General features: G+C 39.6%; 1 protein-coding gene across 3 annotated transcripts in view; it reads right to left on the bottom strand.

Moving 5' to 3' along the window:
* The window catches only part of SUCLG2 (succinate-CoA ligase, GDP-forming, beta subunit), a 139,153-nt gene extending 126,111 nt beyond the window's left edge, over positions 1-13,042 (bottom strand). Inside the window, exon 1 of one of the 3 annotated variants that reach the window (XM_014946839.1) lies at positions 12,907-13,042. In XM_014946839.1, coding sequence (XP_014802325.1) covers positions 12,907-12,990 — 84 coding nt within the window. In that variant the 5' untranslated portion in view covers positions 12,991-13,042. Of the gene's footprint in view, positions 1-5,184; positions 5,368-5,390; positions 5,530-12,906 lie in introns of those variants that run through there. The other 2 variants (XM_014946842.1, XM_014946840.1) reach the window with 2 other exon arrangements.
* Between the last annotated feature and the right edge of the window lie 6,913 nt (positions 13,043-19,955).

Genomic DNA, 19,955 nt, shown 5'->3' with positions numbered 1-19,955 from the left:
AGAAGGAAATAGAAATTGTTTTTTCACTCAAGAAAAGAATCACTGCAAGCAATATCTGTCAATTTCTAATCATTTATTCATACACAATTTAAATGAGAAACAATATTACTTTCTCCTTCAGATTTCAGGTCTTGCCAAAGGAGTTTTATTTCAATAATATTGTTGAAATAAACAGCAACTGATATCAAATAAAAACCTATAAAATACTCTCTACACGATATGGCCATATAAGCCACGGTTCTGCTTTTTAAGAAGAACATAAAAAGTCAGACACAAGAGAGTGCAGGAAGGTGTGCTTTTAGCCAGAGTAAGAAGGTCTGATATTTTATGTGTAATACAGGACAGTTCAAAGTAGCAAGATCCTGCAGGAACCATTTAGTTAAAGAACTCAGCCTCAACCTGAACAGCCTACCCTGAATGTTAAAATTAACCTAGAAAAGTGAATGATTTAAAGAAATAAACCTACTGGACTCAAACCCAAAGTAATGTCATAAATCAAACTCCCTCACTCTCCCCTGATTTCCTTACTGAAGCAGGTGAACCTTCCCAAAACTCACTTACAAGCTCAGCTGTCAACTTTGCACAGCAACTGAATATTCCGTGGCTCTATCTGAGGTTTTTAAGACGAAAACAGATCCTGCAGGAACCATTTAGTTAAAGAACAGTTTCAGCCTCAACCTGAACAGCCTACCCTGAATGTTAAAATTAACCTAGAAAAGTGAATGATTTAAAGAAATAAACCTACTGGACTCAAACCCAAAGTAATGTCATAAATCAAACTCCCTCACTCTCCCCTGATTTCCTTACTGAAGCAGGTGAACCTTCCCAAAACTCACTTACAAGCTCAGCTGTCAACTTTGCACAGCAACTGAATATTCCGTGGCTCTATCTGAGGTTTTTAAGACGAAAACTCAAATACCATCATGACTGGGAGGACTGACCATTTCATTCGCTACACCCTACCTCAAAATTAATTCATTAATATATATGTAAAATACTCATGAGGATTTACCTCTTCCACCTCTAAACCAACATTCCTTGCCATTAAGAAAAAAACAAAAACGGTTTTTAAGACGAAAACTCAAATACCATCATGACTGGGAGGACTGAACGTTTCATTCACTACCCCTTACCTCAAAATTAATTCATTAATATATATGTAAAATACTCATGAGGATTTACCTCTTCCACCTCTAAACCAACACTCCTTGCCACTAAGAAAAAAAAAACAGAAACAAAAAAGACATTTAACTGTAATGATGTATTAATCAATATTTTGTTTGGAAACATATCATAATACTTCAACGTCCTTCTTTATTTTTTGATTCAGTCTCTCTCAATGGCAGAATCTCTCGGCTAGGAAAGAGGAACATCAGGAGTGTGTCCATCAGTTCTGAAGTGGTTGGATGGTGTTGAGGCTTTCATTGGTTTATTTATCTCTTTCATTAAAATGCACCTTCTAAATCTTACCACAGTGGTTCCAACACAAAACAGTATCATTTTGCTATGCTTTAACAAATGCCACAAAAACAGAAGAGGACTCCAGAAGACAGCACCAAACTCATCGACAACTCTAAAACTTAAGATTAACAAAGCCATATACATTTGATTATAAAAATGTAACAGTATTCAGGAACTTTTTACCTAAGTCATAAGGATATGCACATGAAAAACAAAGTTTTAGAAGCATCTCAGTTATGCCTTGGGTATTTCACAGTATTGCAGATAAAATGGTAAGGACTATTTAAGCTTTGCCAGTCTCTTAGTAAATGTACTCCGGGTGAAAGTGGAGCTGAAAACCCTGAACTGCTATTTTAACAAAACCCTAATGCCTCTCTTAACAGTTCTCCTGACTGTCCCTGCCAGCTGTCTACTGCAAGAAACCTTTTTACTTCAAGGGTTCCCAAATGTCTGTCTCTACACCTTTCTATCCTACTGTGTTCTTTTGATTTTATCCTTGCACTCCTTCTTGTCCTTTTATAATCAGTCTGATTGCAAACTGATTGATCCCAAGCTTAACCTCTGCACTCCCCTGGAAAAGATGCAGCATGGTGTGATGTTCCTACTCTGCAGAACTCATTTGGGTCATTAGCTCCAGAAAAAAAAAGAAAAAAAGAAACTATGCAACTTTGTTCCAATGTGCCTTTAAATCACATTTATAAACTCAGCTTTCTGATTTATCCATCTGTTTACTTCTCATGCAAGGAAGCAGAGACAAGAATGAACTTGAAGGAAGTCCTTCACTCATTGCAGATTTAAAGTCTCTAGTAATGATTATACTTTATAGACTTATTTACAGCTTGCTTACACACAGGGATTTTGACAGCTATTCTGTAAATACACTCTCCCACCCACTAAGCTCCATTGTAAACTACCAGGAACATGCACAGGGTCAGACTTGATCTCCTTCTATCATCCTTATTCTCCTTATCTCAGAAAACCAGAATCTGAGCCCATATCCTTGTGCACTACAAGGCAGACCCTAGCAGCTACTACCTGCATGATCTTTCTGGGTGTCTGTGGATACGGTTTTGTGAGGACTCAAAAGTAAAAGAGGAGACAGTGGAAAGAACATCCTCTTGGACAGCAAGACCTTGACCTCACAATTCCATTTCTCCTATTTTGCCAGCCTATCAATCAGCAGTTGCTTCAGTCAGGCTGCTACAGACTGACCTCCAAATTAAGGAAGACAGAGCCAAATCCCTGACACCCTGCATCCTGCACCTCCACCCAGGGGAATATCGAGGCTTCTACTTACATGCAAACACCAAAATAGAAATTGCTGTGAATTAAGTGACAGCACACCTTTGACGGTGACACGTTCTCTGATGTTTCTGCTTAGCATTTAAAGGCTGATTGAGCAAGGCTGAGGATACTCCAATCCCACTAAAGTCCATCTGAACAGTGAACACGAACAACTCACGAAAAACCCAGCTGAAACGTGGAAGGCTCCTTACTCTATGAGATTCCATGAAAGCTTTCTGGTTTGAAAACATGCCTAAGATCACAGAACAAACAGGATGTCAACACAACAAAGCAGCCTGCCCAAACACAGGGCTGCTCCTGCACTCCAAGGGGCAAACAGCTTTGCACCAGGTAGGGAACGTGCCCTCTCCACTTACTTCAGAAAATATATGCAAAACATGTTTTTTTCTTGCATTCTTTAACCAAACTTCAGCAGAATAAAACAGTATTTAGAATACTTACTGTACATCCACATGTGGCCAAGAAGCAAGCATGCCTACAGAAGTTTTATACTTCTAGAACCAATTTGCAGAGCTTTTGCTTGGGTAAAGGAAACAAGAATATGAATTCACAGATTCAATTTCTGCTTTTGTCGATGTGCTAGCCACCACTTTGCATTAGTAATTAATTTTACTCAGATTAAGTTCATTTTGCTTATTTAAAACTTCAAAGCTTTAGGAAAAGCATACTTTCCTGACCTAAAAAGTAAAGCCTTTGAAGTATCTGATGAAAATAAACTCAGTACCATACACAACCACATAATCAGTTGCAGAAAATGCCGTAATACTTTCCCTTGCTTTGCAAATGAAAGACGATTGCTAGTGATACACACCACCTATTCAAAAAGTGAAATGAGCTATCTTCTCCACCTAAATCAGAAATATTCTTTTATTTTAAATATCTTGAGGGGAAATTTAATATTTTTGCTCTCATCTTATGAAGTGTTTTGCATTCCTAATTTTTTTACAAGATTTAAATTATACTTTTATGCAACTGTGAATAAATGCTTCAACTATTAAATATAGCCAGGAAAAAATAATTCTATAACTATTTTACCACCAACAATGAGATATAAAGAGTATGCTTTTCAGAGTATCCTCACTATCAATATTTTGTACACTTCATCCTAATTAAGCTTCCTGAATCGTTAGGAAACTCAGAGCACGGTCAATGGCTTGATCAGAAATGTTTCTGAATTCCTGACTCAAGTAATCATGTCTACCAAAGAAGCTTTTCACGCCTACTATGCCCTGGAAGAATACTTCTTCAACTGTTAGGAGGCACTGATATTTTAAGAAAAGCAACAATAAAATGCCAATTTAGACAATTTGAGCTCCGTTTCTCATCACAGAGAAGCAAATATGAAACATAATCAGTTTTTTATCCCAGCTCTTTAATACTTGAAGTCAAATCATGATAATTTCCATGCTACCTAATAATGTCATCACAGAAGATTATGGCTTTGAGCACTAAGCAAATGCCCACACCAGTAGATAAAGAAATATAGTAAAGTATCTACAGAAGTAGTTCTACCGCATGCCAAAGTGAGAGCTGGTTGACCAAACTAGTGCAGAATGGACTGTAAACTTTTCTGTTCTGGAAGCACCAAAAAAATGACTGGTACACAATTTTTGTTTAAATCTGACTGCTTCCCATCTTTTACTGTTAATAAAACCGACTTACTGTTACTAAATATTACTGTTAATAAATTTGACTTCGACTGAGATAAAGCAAACTCATACAAGAGGAAGACAGTCTTTTGGCTGCTTGGGCAGAGCTGGGGAGAGACCAGAAACTGCCACAGAAATAACTGATGAAAATACATTTTTAATAGGAAGCCAGAAGTTATGAACATTTCCCCTTCCTTTACAGGTCATTTCTTTATTAATATTTCTCCATTATTCATACTGGAAATTCACCCTGCTGCCACTCTGAAATCTCAAAGCAATCCTAGGACACTATGAGCGGCATCACCTCTTCATCATCAAAGGCTCCGACCTTAAAGCAGATTTCTACATTTCTAACACCACCGATCAAACTTTCCAGGTAAATGAAAAACTATTTCAACTCATCCCTAAAACAAAGCAATCTCTGATTTCTTGCTTCCTAGAAACGCGGGCACATTCACGGCATGTGCTCGGCCATTTGGAATGATTGAGACTTACAGAAGCATGGAAGGTGGGTGTACAATAAAAGCTAATCAGCAAGCAAAGGGAATCAGGGAGAGCAATCCTTCATCAGAAGCACGTTCACAGAGTAGCTCTCTAAAAACACTGCCGACCCACCAGTGGTAACGTTAATCAGGGACTAAGCAACAGAGGTCACCAGCAAAGCTAATGCCAACCTAAAAAGCTCATAAGAGACAGCAAAGTAATGAACAAAGCATTCAGCCACTGGCAGAAACCCAACCCAGCACCAGCCAGAAACACCCCGACCAACCTCCTGCATGAGGTGAGAAGGGCCAGCTCCCCAGCATCAGAAACTCCCGAGCACTTCCAAGCCCAAAGGATGATGGCATTATTTCACTGACTAAGGAAACTGGGAATATTCCCAGCCTCATTCCTAGTACCTTATTACAACCTATACTGTATCCATCAAAATAAACATCATCCACTGCTCTTCCCTCAACTCTCCCATCACCTCACCAGAGAAGTATTTAGCCAAGCATTTCCCCTTTATAAATCCAGGCTGTCCTGATCTTCCCATCCCCAACCAGTTCTTCCTTGTTTGCACGCATGAGGTCCAGTAGTGTCTCCTGTTGTCGGCTCCTCAGTCATCTGCACTAGGAAGTTGTTATCAAGGCTCTCCAGAAACCTCCTGGATTACTTGATTACTTGTGCCCTGCTGCACTGTCACTCCAGCAGATACTGGAGCAAATGAAGTCCCCCCATGAGGACCAGGGCCTGCTAAAATGACACTTCCTCCAGTTGTCTGAAGCTTCATCTGATCCTTGCTGATGAAGGGGCCTGCAGCAGACACATACAATAACACTGTTAATAACATTGTTCTGCCCATTAATCCTGACCCACAGGCTGGGTCACCACCCCTCCCTAGATGGAGTTCCACACATTTCAGCCACTCTTTCACATAACGTTTTATATCATGTTTTAAAAAGCTCTAAACATTGGCTCCTCTATTCCCAAAATTTATGGCATTACTTTAGACTATTTGAATCCGAGTCCTTTAACTGAAAAACAAATCCAGTCTGAAACTCTGCATGAGAGAATTCAATTAAATAGATTCACTGTCTCCAATGTGTTTGGCGGGGCAGAGTTGAAGCTAGAAAATTTAAGGGAAAATAAATTTCTTGTGCCATCTTCAGACCTTAAAAAGCCAAGGAAATAATCTGTTGACAATAAAAAGGTTTCTGTTGGTTTTAATAGATTTTTTTATCAAAATGATAGATGAAAGGTCTATCTTTTACCTTTACCTATCATTGTTATAACTTACACATATAATTTTTCCCATAACTGGAATTTCACAGACACTTTTATACCAATATACCAAGCAACTCTTTCCTTCCCCCCAAGGGAGTAACTGCTTTTTTTAGCTGCCACTAAATTAGCAGATCCCAAATTAAACTATTCTTTTGTCCATGGATCCCTCAGAGGAATCTCTCAAAGAAGGATAAAATATCCCACTAGTAATTTCTGTCTGTTTTTAAATTTGGAGCTTCCTATTTTCTAGTCAAAAGTCTTGGATAAGCAGACAAACCTACCTAACACGATCAAAAGTCTCCCTTAATTCTCCATTCCTGGCAATTCCTACAAAACTCCTACATCTTGCAAAGAATTGTAGTGGACAAGAGTTGCATGCCAAAGGTAAAGTAGCTACAGTAAGAGCCATTCTCTCTCCTCCTGACACAAATTGAGACTATTGCTCATTGCTTATATTCCTCAGAGTCTATCTACTCCTGTAATACCTTGCCATTTTTCATCTTTCCCAGTTATTGTTCCCATGAGCTTGCTTATTGCTCCAGAAGTATTCTAAATGCACACTGTACGAATGGGTGTTTAAAGTTGCTGCTACTGATGCTCTCAAAATACCTATCCACTTTCAGACAAATAAAACTCTTCCATTTACAGTTTAGTAGTTAAAAAAAAAAATAATAATAACCCTTTTGTTCCAAACTGAATTACTGCCCACTCAATCCTGAAGGTATTTTGTCTGTTCCACCTTCCATAAGACAAACCATCAAATTTATTAACTTAAAATGCCAAGGCATTTTATATAAAGAGTCACATGTTCACTCTACAAATGCAGAAAGCACACTGCAAAGTTGCAATGTTTATAATGCCTCTTGTACAAACTAATTTAGCTGATAAGGACCCACATGTAACCTTTGGTCCTTCAGTTGTAAACAACACGAATCTATACCTTTTTATTATGAAAAGCACCAAAGTAAAATTCAAATCATTAATTATACAAAGATACAAATGATAGAGGCAAATTTAAACTACTTTGCTCTCTAGGGCCAATCAATAAAGTGCTACTGCACAAATTAAAGACAAACACAGTGGACTAAAATTGATCAGCCACCAAGTACTACCAATGTGCAAGGTAAATAAACACAAAAGAATAATAATTTATCACTCACAAAATATTTTAAAAGTGTTTTTCTTAAAACAGTCTTTGAGTGACACAGCCCATCCCACATTCATGCCCAATAGGGACAGTGCCTACAGTTTTATTATTTTGGATTCTAAGCTTATATGCTATCAGATCACCAGAGAAATAAACCAAAACCTAAGTCAATTTTGGGATACAGACTCTGGTAGTTTAGAAAACCTGTGAGCAAGCAGAGATCAAGAAGAAAAAAAGCTCATGGCTAAATCTGCTCAACAAACCAGCAACTTTAAACAAACTAACAAACTAGAAAAAGTGAAACTCAAAAACTTTTATTTACTGAATATATTTTGTGCTATCAGTGTAAGATTTTAACTGAGAAATTTAAAAAGTGTTCCAACAAATAATTGTCAATACTTGCTATTTTTCTACTCCTTCAGAGTCAACATTTAGCCACCAATTTTATAAAAACATCACCATCAGCATAATGTCACAAACAAAAAAATATCACTATGGAAACTCCACCAATCTTGGATTCTTATTTCCATGAGCACATTAAACGAGGGCTTCAGCGTACAGTTTAGAATCTGATTTAACTATCATTGACACAACAGACTTCAACAGCACAGCACACCTCCACTATTCTGTAATTTTTCACAATAGTCATTCTTAACCTCTCTTAGTTTCATGCCTACTCCTGCTGTGTTATCTAGTTAAAATAAGATCAATAGCCAGATATTAATTATGGATCAATGTTTAATTACAAGTTCCAAAGTTACTGTCATAATCAGTTGCACAGATAACATGATTTCTCTGTCCCGTGCCTATGGATGCGGGGAAAGAGATGACCATCAGCTAACTGGCTCACAGATGGCTAGAAATTGGTTTTTTCAGCAGAGGGTATTAAAGAACGGAATTTTCTGGACAAAATCCTTAGGGTATATGCTCAGAACTGCAGATTTTAGTCTCAAACATGTACAGGAAGATTGGACTGCCTGAGGCAATAATCAGCTGAGCCACTTGCTACAGGTGTGGTCAACAGCAACAAAAAAAATAACGTTAAGCAATCCTGGAACTATACCTGCCAGTGAGTTCCCAAACTGTGAGTGGGAGAAACATATCTCTAAGCACTAAATGAATACATTTCCAATTTTTGCTGAAAATGAACCTTTCAAACAAGAGATGGGGAAAATACAGTGGAGAGATGATCTAAGAAACAACCAAACCCCAAGTGCTTCTAAACACTCATCTCACATTTCTGTATTCCCATAAGAAGCTCAACATCTTCATGAATTCTTTATAGTATCATTGTTGGCAGACATCAGCCAGAAAGATCAAACAAAAGTTTGAAAAAAAATTAAATAAAAATAAATTGCCACGCACTGACAATATTCCAGAGAAAAACATAAGGAAACAAACAATCACTCAGATACCTGTAAAGAAAACAGAGAGTTTGTCTATTAACACTTTATCTAGTGCCTCAGGAGGCAGATCAATGAAAAACACTTGCTTTTATAGTAAAAACTTTAATCAATGCAAAATATGCCCAAGCAAGGTAAGCAGCCTCTTTGGGTAAACTGGTTGGGAGTTCAGATGGAGTGCAGGGAGGAAGGGTTTACTTATCCATAGTCAGATTTAAGACTGCAGGTGTCCCAGCTAATTCTTAACATAATGTCATATTCATGAAGGCTGTCTCTTCTTATTTAATTAGCTTTATCCCTTGATTACACCTACATCAGGTACAAGAGGTAAGTAAATGCTGCAAAGTGCAGCTTCTCTACTTCAAGACAAAGCTGTGAATATTTGTGGCAGAGCCAGATTGCTCCCAAGGCAGAAGTTCTACCAGTATAAAACTACCTGACAAAATAATTTTTTAAAAAATCACAGTCTAAGATTATATTTATGTTCTCACTCCCTTCTTTCATCTCAAAGGAGTCAATAACCGTGTGTTTAATGGAACTGCCAGGGAGGAGTAGGCCAAACATTTGCTCCACTTTGGCATTTCAGTTTTGTCTGGAGTTTGAAGAGGGCTTTCCAGTCATTTAGTTTAGGTACTTACTGAAAAAACTGTTTGTGAAAGTCTGTAGGCTCATGTATTTCCTGCCTCTAAACATAAAACCTTAAAAGTTATAGCAAAACTATCAACCAGGTAAAGCCAAGTAGGGAATCAGTCAGGACCTTCAAGAAACTTTCAAAAACTTAACAAAGCCAAGAAAAAAGTAAGAATTTGGCATTGAAGTAGCTTCTGAAGTCATGAATCGAAAGTTATTTCCAGGAATGTTTTCTGTTGCATGGAAGATCATTAAACTCACAGCTGATAGTTTCTTAACAAAGACAGAACTTTCGCTGTTCAGCATTAAGGAGGCTATATAGGTATTCAAGTCTAGGAATTGAAAGCATTTGCAGACAGCAACCTTGTACAGTTCCCTATTTTTAACATATATATAATTCAGCAGATTTTATATCAGGAATATTGCTTAATCTCATTTCCCACCTTTTTTTTTTTTTTGTAATATTTTCAACATGTGTGAAATTTGGAGATGTTTGGACTGAGAACCATTCTGAAGGCTAGGATAGGGCTGCATAATGCACCAGCCAATCTGCTCACTGTATTAGAATACTGGAGAGTTACCTTAAGCATTTTTTTTATATAATTCTGATTTAATTGTTCCTTATTTATATTCATCACTGAAATCCACTGCATCTGAATCTATTTTGAAAACACAGCATTCTCCCAAAGGGCCCAATCCAACTCCCATTCAAATAAACAGCCTTCAATGGAGCCTATTTGTTGCTAGCCAACAAGATTGAATTCTGCTGCCGAGTGGTCCCTGGAGCGTTTGTCACAGTTCTCTACAAATATTGCTCCAGTAAGAGCAGGTCTAAATGCACTTGTCCACATGCACTGCAGACAACTGAAATCTATCTTTTAACTTCTTGAAACACTCAGTCAGAATTAAACTCCAAAAGCACAAAGAACTGTATCTATCAAGAATATAAGAAGTAAAAAATGTTTAACAGTTATAAGAAGGTAAAGAGCCAAAGGGAAAGCAGAAGGATGACAAAATATTTTCATGTGATATGATCAAGTACCATTTAGTCCACCCCTAAAAAGAAATTACACAGAAAAATGTCTGTGTGTAAATTATAATGACAGCATACACCCAGACTTCTCAAAAAGCTTGTTTCAACACAGCTATGGACAACATCAACAGTTTTGAAATAATAAGAAATTTTGTAACACATACAAAGCCTACAAGCACCACTTCAATATTAAGTCATGAAGCTTATGAGGAAAAATTTTAAAACTCGGAAAGTACCTATGCACAAAGGGTTACCAAAACAACAAAGTTTAGACTCATCTTTCTTAATTATACCCTTTACCATATGAAAGACCCTTATCTGTGAAAGCAACAATGAGATAGGCTTTGAGAAGAGGAAGGGGTTTGCTGGCTTATGGCAAATAAATAAATAAATAAAAGTAACAGTGTAACTTCTGGTCTGAGCTCAGTGAAAGACACAACTGAGAAAAACTTTTTCAAGGAAAGAGTTACTCTCAGATGCATTATCCTACTTTGTAGCACAGAAATCCAGAGTCTGACTGATGAACTTACCCGTAGTTTAAAGTCTGAGACAGTGGGAGATTAAGATATTATTTAGATAGGAATTATATAATGTAGTGTAGCAAAAATGAAGACCTTTCCACAGGAGAGTGTTTTCCTTTGAAATTAAGAATTTCATTTGTTGTTATACAGTATTGATGTGGTTCTTGAAAATAGTCTACTCGGAAAGCACAGATCTTGGGAGATGCTCTCAATATCTGTCAGAGTTCAGAAACAGAATAATATAATGTGATTTATAATACAAGTTCAATATCTCCATTTCATAAGTAAAACACAAAGAACGATAAAGTTTTTTTAAAAAAGTTAGCCACCTTAATATCCCAAGAATACTCCTGCAAATCTGAGTTGATATCCAGTGATTTCCGCGGCGTAACTTTACAGGATCACTCCACGCTTTGAGAGATGACAAAACTGACCACAAACTCCTAATTTCCACTTCTCCCTCAAATCCCCACTGCAGCACCAGACAGACAGGGCTTGAAACCGAGCTCAACCAAAACACTTCCTTCACCTCCTTTTGAGATGACTCTGTCCAGACAATGCTCCATACTCAAGCCCTACAAAAGCCCTCCATATCAGAGCCCTGCAAGAAGAGTAGGGACACAGAGAAAACCAGGGAGGTTACCTCTGAGCTCCTTATTGTAGGATCAGAGTCACATAAGCCATCATGGCAGGAACGAGTCTTCACCCATACAACGCATACACGCCAAACACTGCTAGGACTGGCAGGATTGCTCAGCAACAAAACTAGGTTGAAATCCACATGTATGTACACACAGATAAATATTTGTATATACACAATTATGCGTATGTATATATACACTCTCCTTGTCTGTGTGTGTATATATACACACACACGTGAAATTGACAGACCCCGAATGAATGAATTGCACAGAACTGCCGAACAGCATGCCTGCCATTAAAAAAGGCAAAGTTGGGCACCAAATACTTCAAACTGAGCTAGCTAACTTCCTTCAGGTTAAAAGATAAACCAAACAGAAGTAGATGTACAGTGCAAGTTGGGTTCAGCACCATCATTTATCCGATGGCTGTCCCATGCAGCCACACACCGGCAGTGCCAGCACCTGCGGAGCAGAACTGGCCAAAACACACTTTATTCACTGCAGAAACTTTCGCTTCTGGGAAAATACTTATGCTCAGAAGCGCAGACCAAAGTAGATTCTCGTACAGCTGCTGATCTGATAAAAGGACAAAATAAAGAGGCTGGTTGCCAAAGGCACCAGAGCTGTCTAAAATGTACATATCTCATTTTACCTCAGCAGGGCTGCTGTCAAGGTGACTAAAGAACTCCCGCTACACCTCAGGAGAGCTCCTGAATGTGAACCCTTCATGGTGGCCCATTCATTCTTCCCCACCACACTTTGGGGAGCCAAGACCCCTGGGGAACCCAGGGCAACCACCAGCCTTTCCAGGAGTCCAGCCTCACCTCAGCCACCAGCGCAAAGCCAACCCGCCGCCAAGACCCGAAACAGGTTTCCATAAATGATACCGCCTCACGTGCAGGGCCACCTACTTCTGCTACTGGAAAAATTCAAAGTAGCTTTAGTTTTAGGGGCTGGGATGTTTTCAGAGCTGGTGACCCTGCACCTGTGGGGGGTGCAGCCCTGGCCCGGCCGAGCGCTGTTACCAGACCTTTGCCCCGGCCCCGCGAGGAGCTGGGCTCGATGGAGCGAGGCCCGCCCGCCAAGAGCACGGCCGGGCTGAAGGCATCCTCCCGGCGAGGAAACCTGAGCGGCGGCCCGAGCTCCGCCGAGGCGGAAAGCGAGAGGTCCCCCTCCACTTGGCTCCAGCGGGAGGTTGCGAGGGGAGCGCCCCACCGGCAGTCGGGGAAAGGGGACGGGGAGCGGGGGGCTCCTGAGGAGCGGCTCCTCTCTCCAGCGCGCCAGGTGCGCGGGCCCGCTGCCCTCCCTCAGCGCCCGGGGCCGCGGCGGCCGGCGCCGGGCTCACTCACCGGGAAGCTGCCCCGCAGGCGGGCGGATCTCACAGCCAGGTCCCGCAGCGCAGCCCTCGCCTGCCCAGCCAGGGGAGCCGCCATCTTAACCGCGCAGCCTGCCCGCCTCGGCGGCCGCTGTCTCCGCCCTGCCCCGCTCCCCGGGCGGAAGCTCGGCGCGGCCCCGCGGCGCCCACCCCGCCGGAGGGGAGGAGAGGGGACGGGACGGGCAGGCCGCGGGGCTGGCTGTGAGGGACGGACGGGGGGGGTAGGACAACTTAGGGCAGGGTGGGCGGCCGGGGGTCGGTGTGAGGGAAGGACGGGTTGAGGGGCTGTGAGGGGCCGGGGGTAAGAGCAGGAGGGAGCTTTGTGAGGATGGTGGTGGCCGGGAACGATGGGGCCAACAGTGTGTGGAGGAACTGGGTAGCGTGAGGTGACAGCCCTGAACTGCTGGAGATACTGCTCTGGCTGGTCTGCCTTTTGGCTTTTTTTTTTTTCATAACTGAAAGCACTTCTTTTTTTTTTTTTTTTCTTTTCTTTTAATAGGAAATAGTAAATTAACCCAAGCTAATAAGCCTTAATAAGCCCTGCTGGGATCCAGCTGACTCTTCATAGGCACTTTAATCTGAATTCCACAAAACACCTCTGTTCGTTCTTCATCCACAGGTAAAACCTGTTAATACCAAACTGAATTCAGGCCCATCTGGGGACAGGCTTCAGACCAGAGCCCTGGTAGTTCATGGCTCCTCACGAGGAGTTCTAGTCTGAGCTGTGGTTTCATAAAGTGAGTCCCAGAAGCCAGATTTGTGGAAATACCTCGCTCCACCCATCAGGAATGACTTAGGGGCTGGTGTGGACACAGGTGGTGTGTGTCTACAGTCTGAAGCATGCTCAATAGTCAAATGGCTTGGTCTTTGCAGGTACGGTCTCTATGTGAGCACACCAAGCATTTCTATATCCATTTCTGATTAATGCACAGTCTGGATAATCTACCTATGAATAATGGAGAGTTGACTTTAAAGACTTCACACAAATTAGCAATTAGCAATGATGGTTTTGAAAAAAAAATTGTGAAAATTGAGCAGCAAATGAGATACCCTTGCAATTTTACAACAGTTCATATTAAACTCAGCTCTATTGAAGCATGCAGAGTTTAACATTACATGCAGCCATTACTTATGATGAACATTGTTTATTCAGTGGTTTATGATTAAATAGTCAGATAAACAAACCAGTCAAATCCCCATCTTCTAGTCCAGGATGTGAGTGGGAACAAAGGAGGATGCTCCAGTCAGTCCTTAGAACTTACACTCCTAGACGTGTTTTAAAAAAAAATCAGGACTGAACAACTTCTTTATTGGAATTTAATCAGCAAATAAATTATACTTCTATTAGAAAAAAAAAACTCTGCAATTTCATGAAAACTGAGGTGCTAGAAAAATCTGAAATTGAACAGTTTTGTCTTTGTCATGACAATTTAAGTAATGTAATATGTTTCAATAAAGAATCTGAAGATGCAGCTTTTTGATAGCATTGAGCAATAATGTCTGGTACCCAGTATTAACCTAGGTATTACTGTTTCCTTATTCTTTCAGAATATTATATCCTGACTTTGCTATTATGATGGAGAAAATATAATTTCATTTTTAGTTTCATGACTGTGGTTCAGTAAGCACAGTGTTTCCTATTCATACAAACTATTATGGCTGTCTGCATTAGGCTTATATATATAACAGGTATATAAGCTTTCAGATAATGTGTGTGGATTACATGTAATGCTATCATTTAATGCTATGAGGAGCACTTTCACTACATAATATGGATAGTGGAGAACCTTCTTTACTATACTTTTTATTGTTTAGATTTAGTAAATGGAAAAATACTGTGCAAACGCACAGTGTATTTTAGTCACCAAGACATGATTTTTTTCCTACCTCTAGGATAGAAGATACCTGATCTTTAAAGTATGATGAGAAAAGGTATAGAGATTCATTGTCTTCACATTCAGTTTCCTTCTATGCACGTGTAAACCAAAGAAAATTTAGATCACGTGGATCTCTGAAACAATTAGCATGGCAAGCAATAGCCAGCTTTCTTGGAGGTACACAATATGTATTGTTAGAAAACTCGCTTGGGATGCAGGAGTTCAGGAACTGCTACGGAGTAGTCCCAACACCCTATCCTTAACAAGTAAGGAGGGAAGGTGAGTGAACTGCAAAATAAAAAAGGACAGAGGGAGAGAGGCTGATTGCAAGGGACATTCCTTTTAGGCTTCCAGACATTCGTGGAAGGTGAGTGAACTGCAAAATAAAAAAGGATAGAGGGAGAAAGGCTGATTGCAAGGGACATTCCTTCTAGGCTTCGAGACATTCTCGAGAATCATAGAATAGTTTGGGTTGAAAGGGACTTTTAAAGGCCACCTAGTCCAACCCCCTTTCAGTGAGCAGGGACAGCTTGAACTAAATCAGGCTGCTCAGAGTCCTGTCCAACTTGACATTGAATGCTTCCAGGGTTGGGGCACCTATCACCTCTCTCAGCAACCTGGACCAGTGTTTCACCACCCTCGGTGTAAAAAATTTCTTCCTTATATGTAGGCTAAATCTTCCCTCTTAGTTTAAAACCCCTTGTCTTCTTGCTACAAGCCATCTTAAAAAGTCTATCCCCATCTTTCTTATAAGTCCTCTTTAAGTAAGGCCACTAAGCCATCTTAAAAAGTCTATCCCCATCTTTGTTTTAAGTCCTCTTTAAGTATTAGAAGGCCACTATAAGGTCTCCCTGGAGCCTTCTCTTCTCCGGTCTGAATAACCCCAACTCTCCCAATAAGGTCTCCCTGGAGCCTTCTCTTCTCCGGTCTGAATAACCCCAACTCTCCCAGCGTGTCTTCATAGGAGAGATATTCCATCCTTCTGATGATTTTTGTGGCCCTCCTCTGGACCGGCTCCAGCAGGTCCATGTCTTTCCTGTGCTGAGGAAACCCTGTATCTATTATGGGTATGCAGCTTTTGGGTATGCTGCCTTTTTCATATCTTCCCCAGGATGCATAAAAAGCTAGATTGTAGCTAAGCTTTTTAGCAGTGGCCTGCTTAATGCAAAACAACCAGTAATGTTTCTGCAATTAAGTTTAAAAAGGCATCATATAAGTCATAACTCTTAAGACCTTATCCTTAAGCCTAAATAGTTGACAGTGTTCAAGTGAAAACATTTTAAAACCAAAAAAGTTACCTTATCACAGATAAAGCATAATTTTAAGTGTTTTTTCATTTCCTCTACATTGCAGCAGTACTTGTTAACAGTGAAATAGTATATTCGTTTTCTCATCCACACATATTACCTCCTCAACCATTATTCCATAAGATGGATGTCACACCCAGCACATGGATGGTGTATCCAGTCATTCAGAAAGGTTGTTTTATCGTTAACTTTTCATTTAGCCATAAAACCATTTGAAAAATGCAAACTCATTACAGCTAGCAGAGCTGAATGAAGGTTTTTTTCATAATAATTTTTCCTGAGTAACATATCTGAGTTCATGATACGTGTCAGGAATAAAACCACTATTACAGCAGTGAAACCAGGAGCATTTATGTTTTCATGGATAGGATACTCTTCTAACTTAGGCTGAAATAGAATTGGACCAAATACATGTTTTCTTACACTCACACTTTCACTTTTGCTCACTGATAATATGGTTGCTCTAGTCTGGTTTATATGGGCTGTAGCTTCTTTTTCAGAAAACTGTAAACAATGGACTGAAAGGTATTTTGTCATGTGCTTATTACTTCGTAAGTTTTCTTGTGTCAATGACAGAACTTGAGCTTCATATCCACATAAATTTCCTAGAGAATAACTTAATCTGTATGTGAAAGATACACCACACACAGCATCCCCAAAAATAATAACAAGATCATAGAATGAGTCTTATGGTGACACTGTAGAGTTCAGGTCCTCATGTGCAAGTCCCTGTCAGCCCATGATGCTGTCCCAGTCCTTCACTGTTCCTCATTCTTTTCCTCAGGTCATGTCTGCTTGTCTCCAAATGTAAAACCAAAAAAGAAAAATGTATAGTAAGTGGTAAATATAGCAATGAGTGGAGAAAGGGTAATAAAAGATTAAAATTAAATTAACAGTCTCCAAATGTAAAACCAAAAAAGAAAAATATATAGTAAGTGGTAAATGCAGCAGTGAGTGAAGAAAGGATAATAAAAGATTAAAATTAAATTAACAGTGTTCAGCATAAATTTCCTAGAGAATAACTTAATCTGTATGTGAAAGATACACCACACACAGCATCCCCAAAAATAATAACAAGATCATAGAATGAGTCTTATGGTGACACTGTAGAGTTCAGGTCCTCATGTGCAAGTCCCTGTCAGCCCATGATGCTGTCCCAGTCCTTCACTGTTCCTCATTCTTTTCCTCTGGTCATGTCTGCTTGTCTCCAAATGTAAAACCAAAAAAGAAAAATGTATAGTAAGTGGTAAATATAGCAATGAGTGGAGAAAGGGTAATAAAAGATTAAAATTAAATTAACAGTCTTGAAAACAAAAGAAGGATAAAAATAAAGAGTGAAAAATAGCATATTAGAATTGTAAATGACCTCCTAGGGCACTAAGTTCAGTTGTTGCATACAGCCTCAAATTTTCCAGTCATTAAAAAATTACTTCAATATAGTGGGAGGGATCCTGGAAGCAAGCAGGGTAAGGTGATTTTTGGCTAGGTAGGATCAAATTTTCCGGTTGCACTGTCTTCAGCAAATTTATGATGTCTATCTATTGCTGCATCATCGATCTCTGTATGTAAATGTCAGTTTGCCTTTTACATCTTCAAATTGTATGCACCTTTGCTGTATGCAGTGGAACTTGTATGTGGCTAGGAACAAAAGAATAAAGTGAAGCCTTAAAACAGTCTTTCTGTCTTCAGTTTGATGCTGTGAGAAGCCAGGGTGCCGCATTTTAACACTGTGTGATGACTTTTTCATGTAGTTAAAGCTAAAAACTGAAAAAAAGTCCCTAAAACAGGGAAGACTAAATAATAATACGTAGGAATAAAGAGAAAAACTAGTGAAATAACCCACTTTAAAAAGATTTATAGCAAGAGAGGCAATACCAAGGGGAGTAATAGTAACAGTAATGCTCCACCTTTTTGATATCTAACCATTTGATTCCATATAAAAGGGAAACATGCGGGAATTATGACATAAATTAATTGGCTGAAAACAGTAGAAGTGATGCATCAATTTACAGGAGATGTACTGGTACCTTTTGCCAGCAGCCAGCTGGATAATAAGGCAGACAGGGGGGTTCAAGTTTCTCAGAAGATAGACTGTGGGTCTATAACACTCAGTTCCAACCGCGTTGATAACCCTGATATTGTAGGTAGAAAGACAATTTTATTGAACTTCTGTCAGAAACAATATGGGACTGTGAATACAAAAAGTGTAAAAATCTGAGCTGTGGGATACAGTGAAAGAAAACAACCTCTCAGAGGCTGGACCTCTTTGATAAAATGTGACTATATCTCCACAAAGACTTTGAAGCCTTTAAAAAGTATAGACAATCTAAATTCAGGAAAAAATATCTAACGGTCTGAAAGAAAAAAAAAAAGGTAAAGAGTTACTTGGGGGAAAGGAATGGAGGTTAGAATAGCAGCAAAACAGTGATGTAATGAAAAGGCAGGCTCTGTCATGTGTAAGCAAAGGAATTCAGTCTATTACACAGGCAAACATTCTAAAAAGAAACAGATGTATTAAATATGAAGCAGAATCTGGGCTAGACCAACACTGGTTTATACATCGTATTTTAAAACAGATTTAACAGCAAGGCATTATATTTAAAAACATATTTAACAGCAAGCTATCTAGAGTGTAAAGGAAAGTTCAGAGATGAAGAGATTGCCCAGACAGTCAAATGTGGAACATCCATACCCAAGGGCACAGGCTTACTGATAGGAATCCGTGTGCTGTGCAGTACAACTCCTTAACTCTTTCACAGCAGGGCTGGAATACCCATGTGGAAGAATAAAGGCCAGATGTCGCTGCCTTAAGAGAAATTATTTGGATGCTGGCAGAACAAGCTTTCTTACACAGGATTGTTTGTGTCTGCACTGTATCTGCAAAAAGGTGAGGGTTTTCCGGGAAAGAAACCTGGATGCTGCTTGAGACTGTGGACAGCTGTAACTAAAAAAGTGGTGTTTGCCTTTACCAAAGGGAGGCTAGGGACATTAGGAAATCTTTATATGTTCACATCACATCTAATCCATGTTTTAATTCACAGGTTGCAAAATACCTTATAGCATGTCCTCCCAACCTGTTACAGGGCTTGAAATTGTCTATTGTAATTAATTTCTAAACCTGTAGGGTGAAAGGGCTGCTAATATGTGAGGGGCAATTTTTTCCTGATGAATTTTATGGATTGCAGAGGGAGGGAAATTGATTTTTCTGCCAAATTAAGTATTGATTTAAAAGTACCTTTCTATGCTACCTAGTTTGGGGTCATGGGGTACTATTTCAGTGGATTTTGTAGATTGCTTGCTGTGTTTTCCTATTTCAATGAAATCTTTTGGCATGGATGCAGGTTTCACTTTCATTACAATTGGTTGGACACCAGCAAGTGGTTCAGTGATCACGGAAGTTCATGAAAACCATAACCTTTCTGAAGAGCCTAACAAAGAAATGTGGTACTGTGTAAAAAATCTTACAGCAAAACCTGAATGCACCACTAGAGAAAACTGAACTGCCTAAATATAAAGCAAGGTAACAACAGTTACTATGGTATTTGGTGTATACGCTCGCTGTTTTGTTGTTGAGACCACATATTTGAACATTTACTAGTATGTAACATAAAGGAGGATTTTTTGCCTTGGCTGGTGACAAGAGTAGTTATGCCTAATGGAGCTGTGCTGTCTGCAGTCACAATTGTAGGTACACTGCACAACTGGTGGTTTGATAAGATCTCAATGCCTTAATGAGATCTTAGAATAGCATTTGTTTATAAAATGCAGCTCATGGGTTTGTAATCCTTCCCTGCAGGAATCTAGTGCTGGTATCAGACCCGATACAGGCTGTTCAGGGT

Source organism: Calidris pugnax, unplaced genomic scaffold, assembly GCF_001431845.1.
Source record: "Calidris pugnax isolate Ruff unplaced genomic scaffold, ASM143184v1 scaffold81, whole genome shotgun sequence".
Classification (NCBI taxonomy): domain Eukaryota; kingdom Metazoa; phylum Chordata; class Aves; order Charadriiformes; family Scolopacidae; genus Calidris; species Calidris pugnax.
Note: the sequence above shows the minus strand (reverse complement) of the source record. Positions and strands in the feature narration are given on the sequence as shown.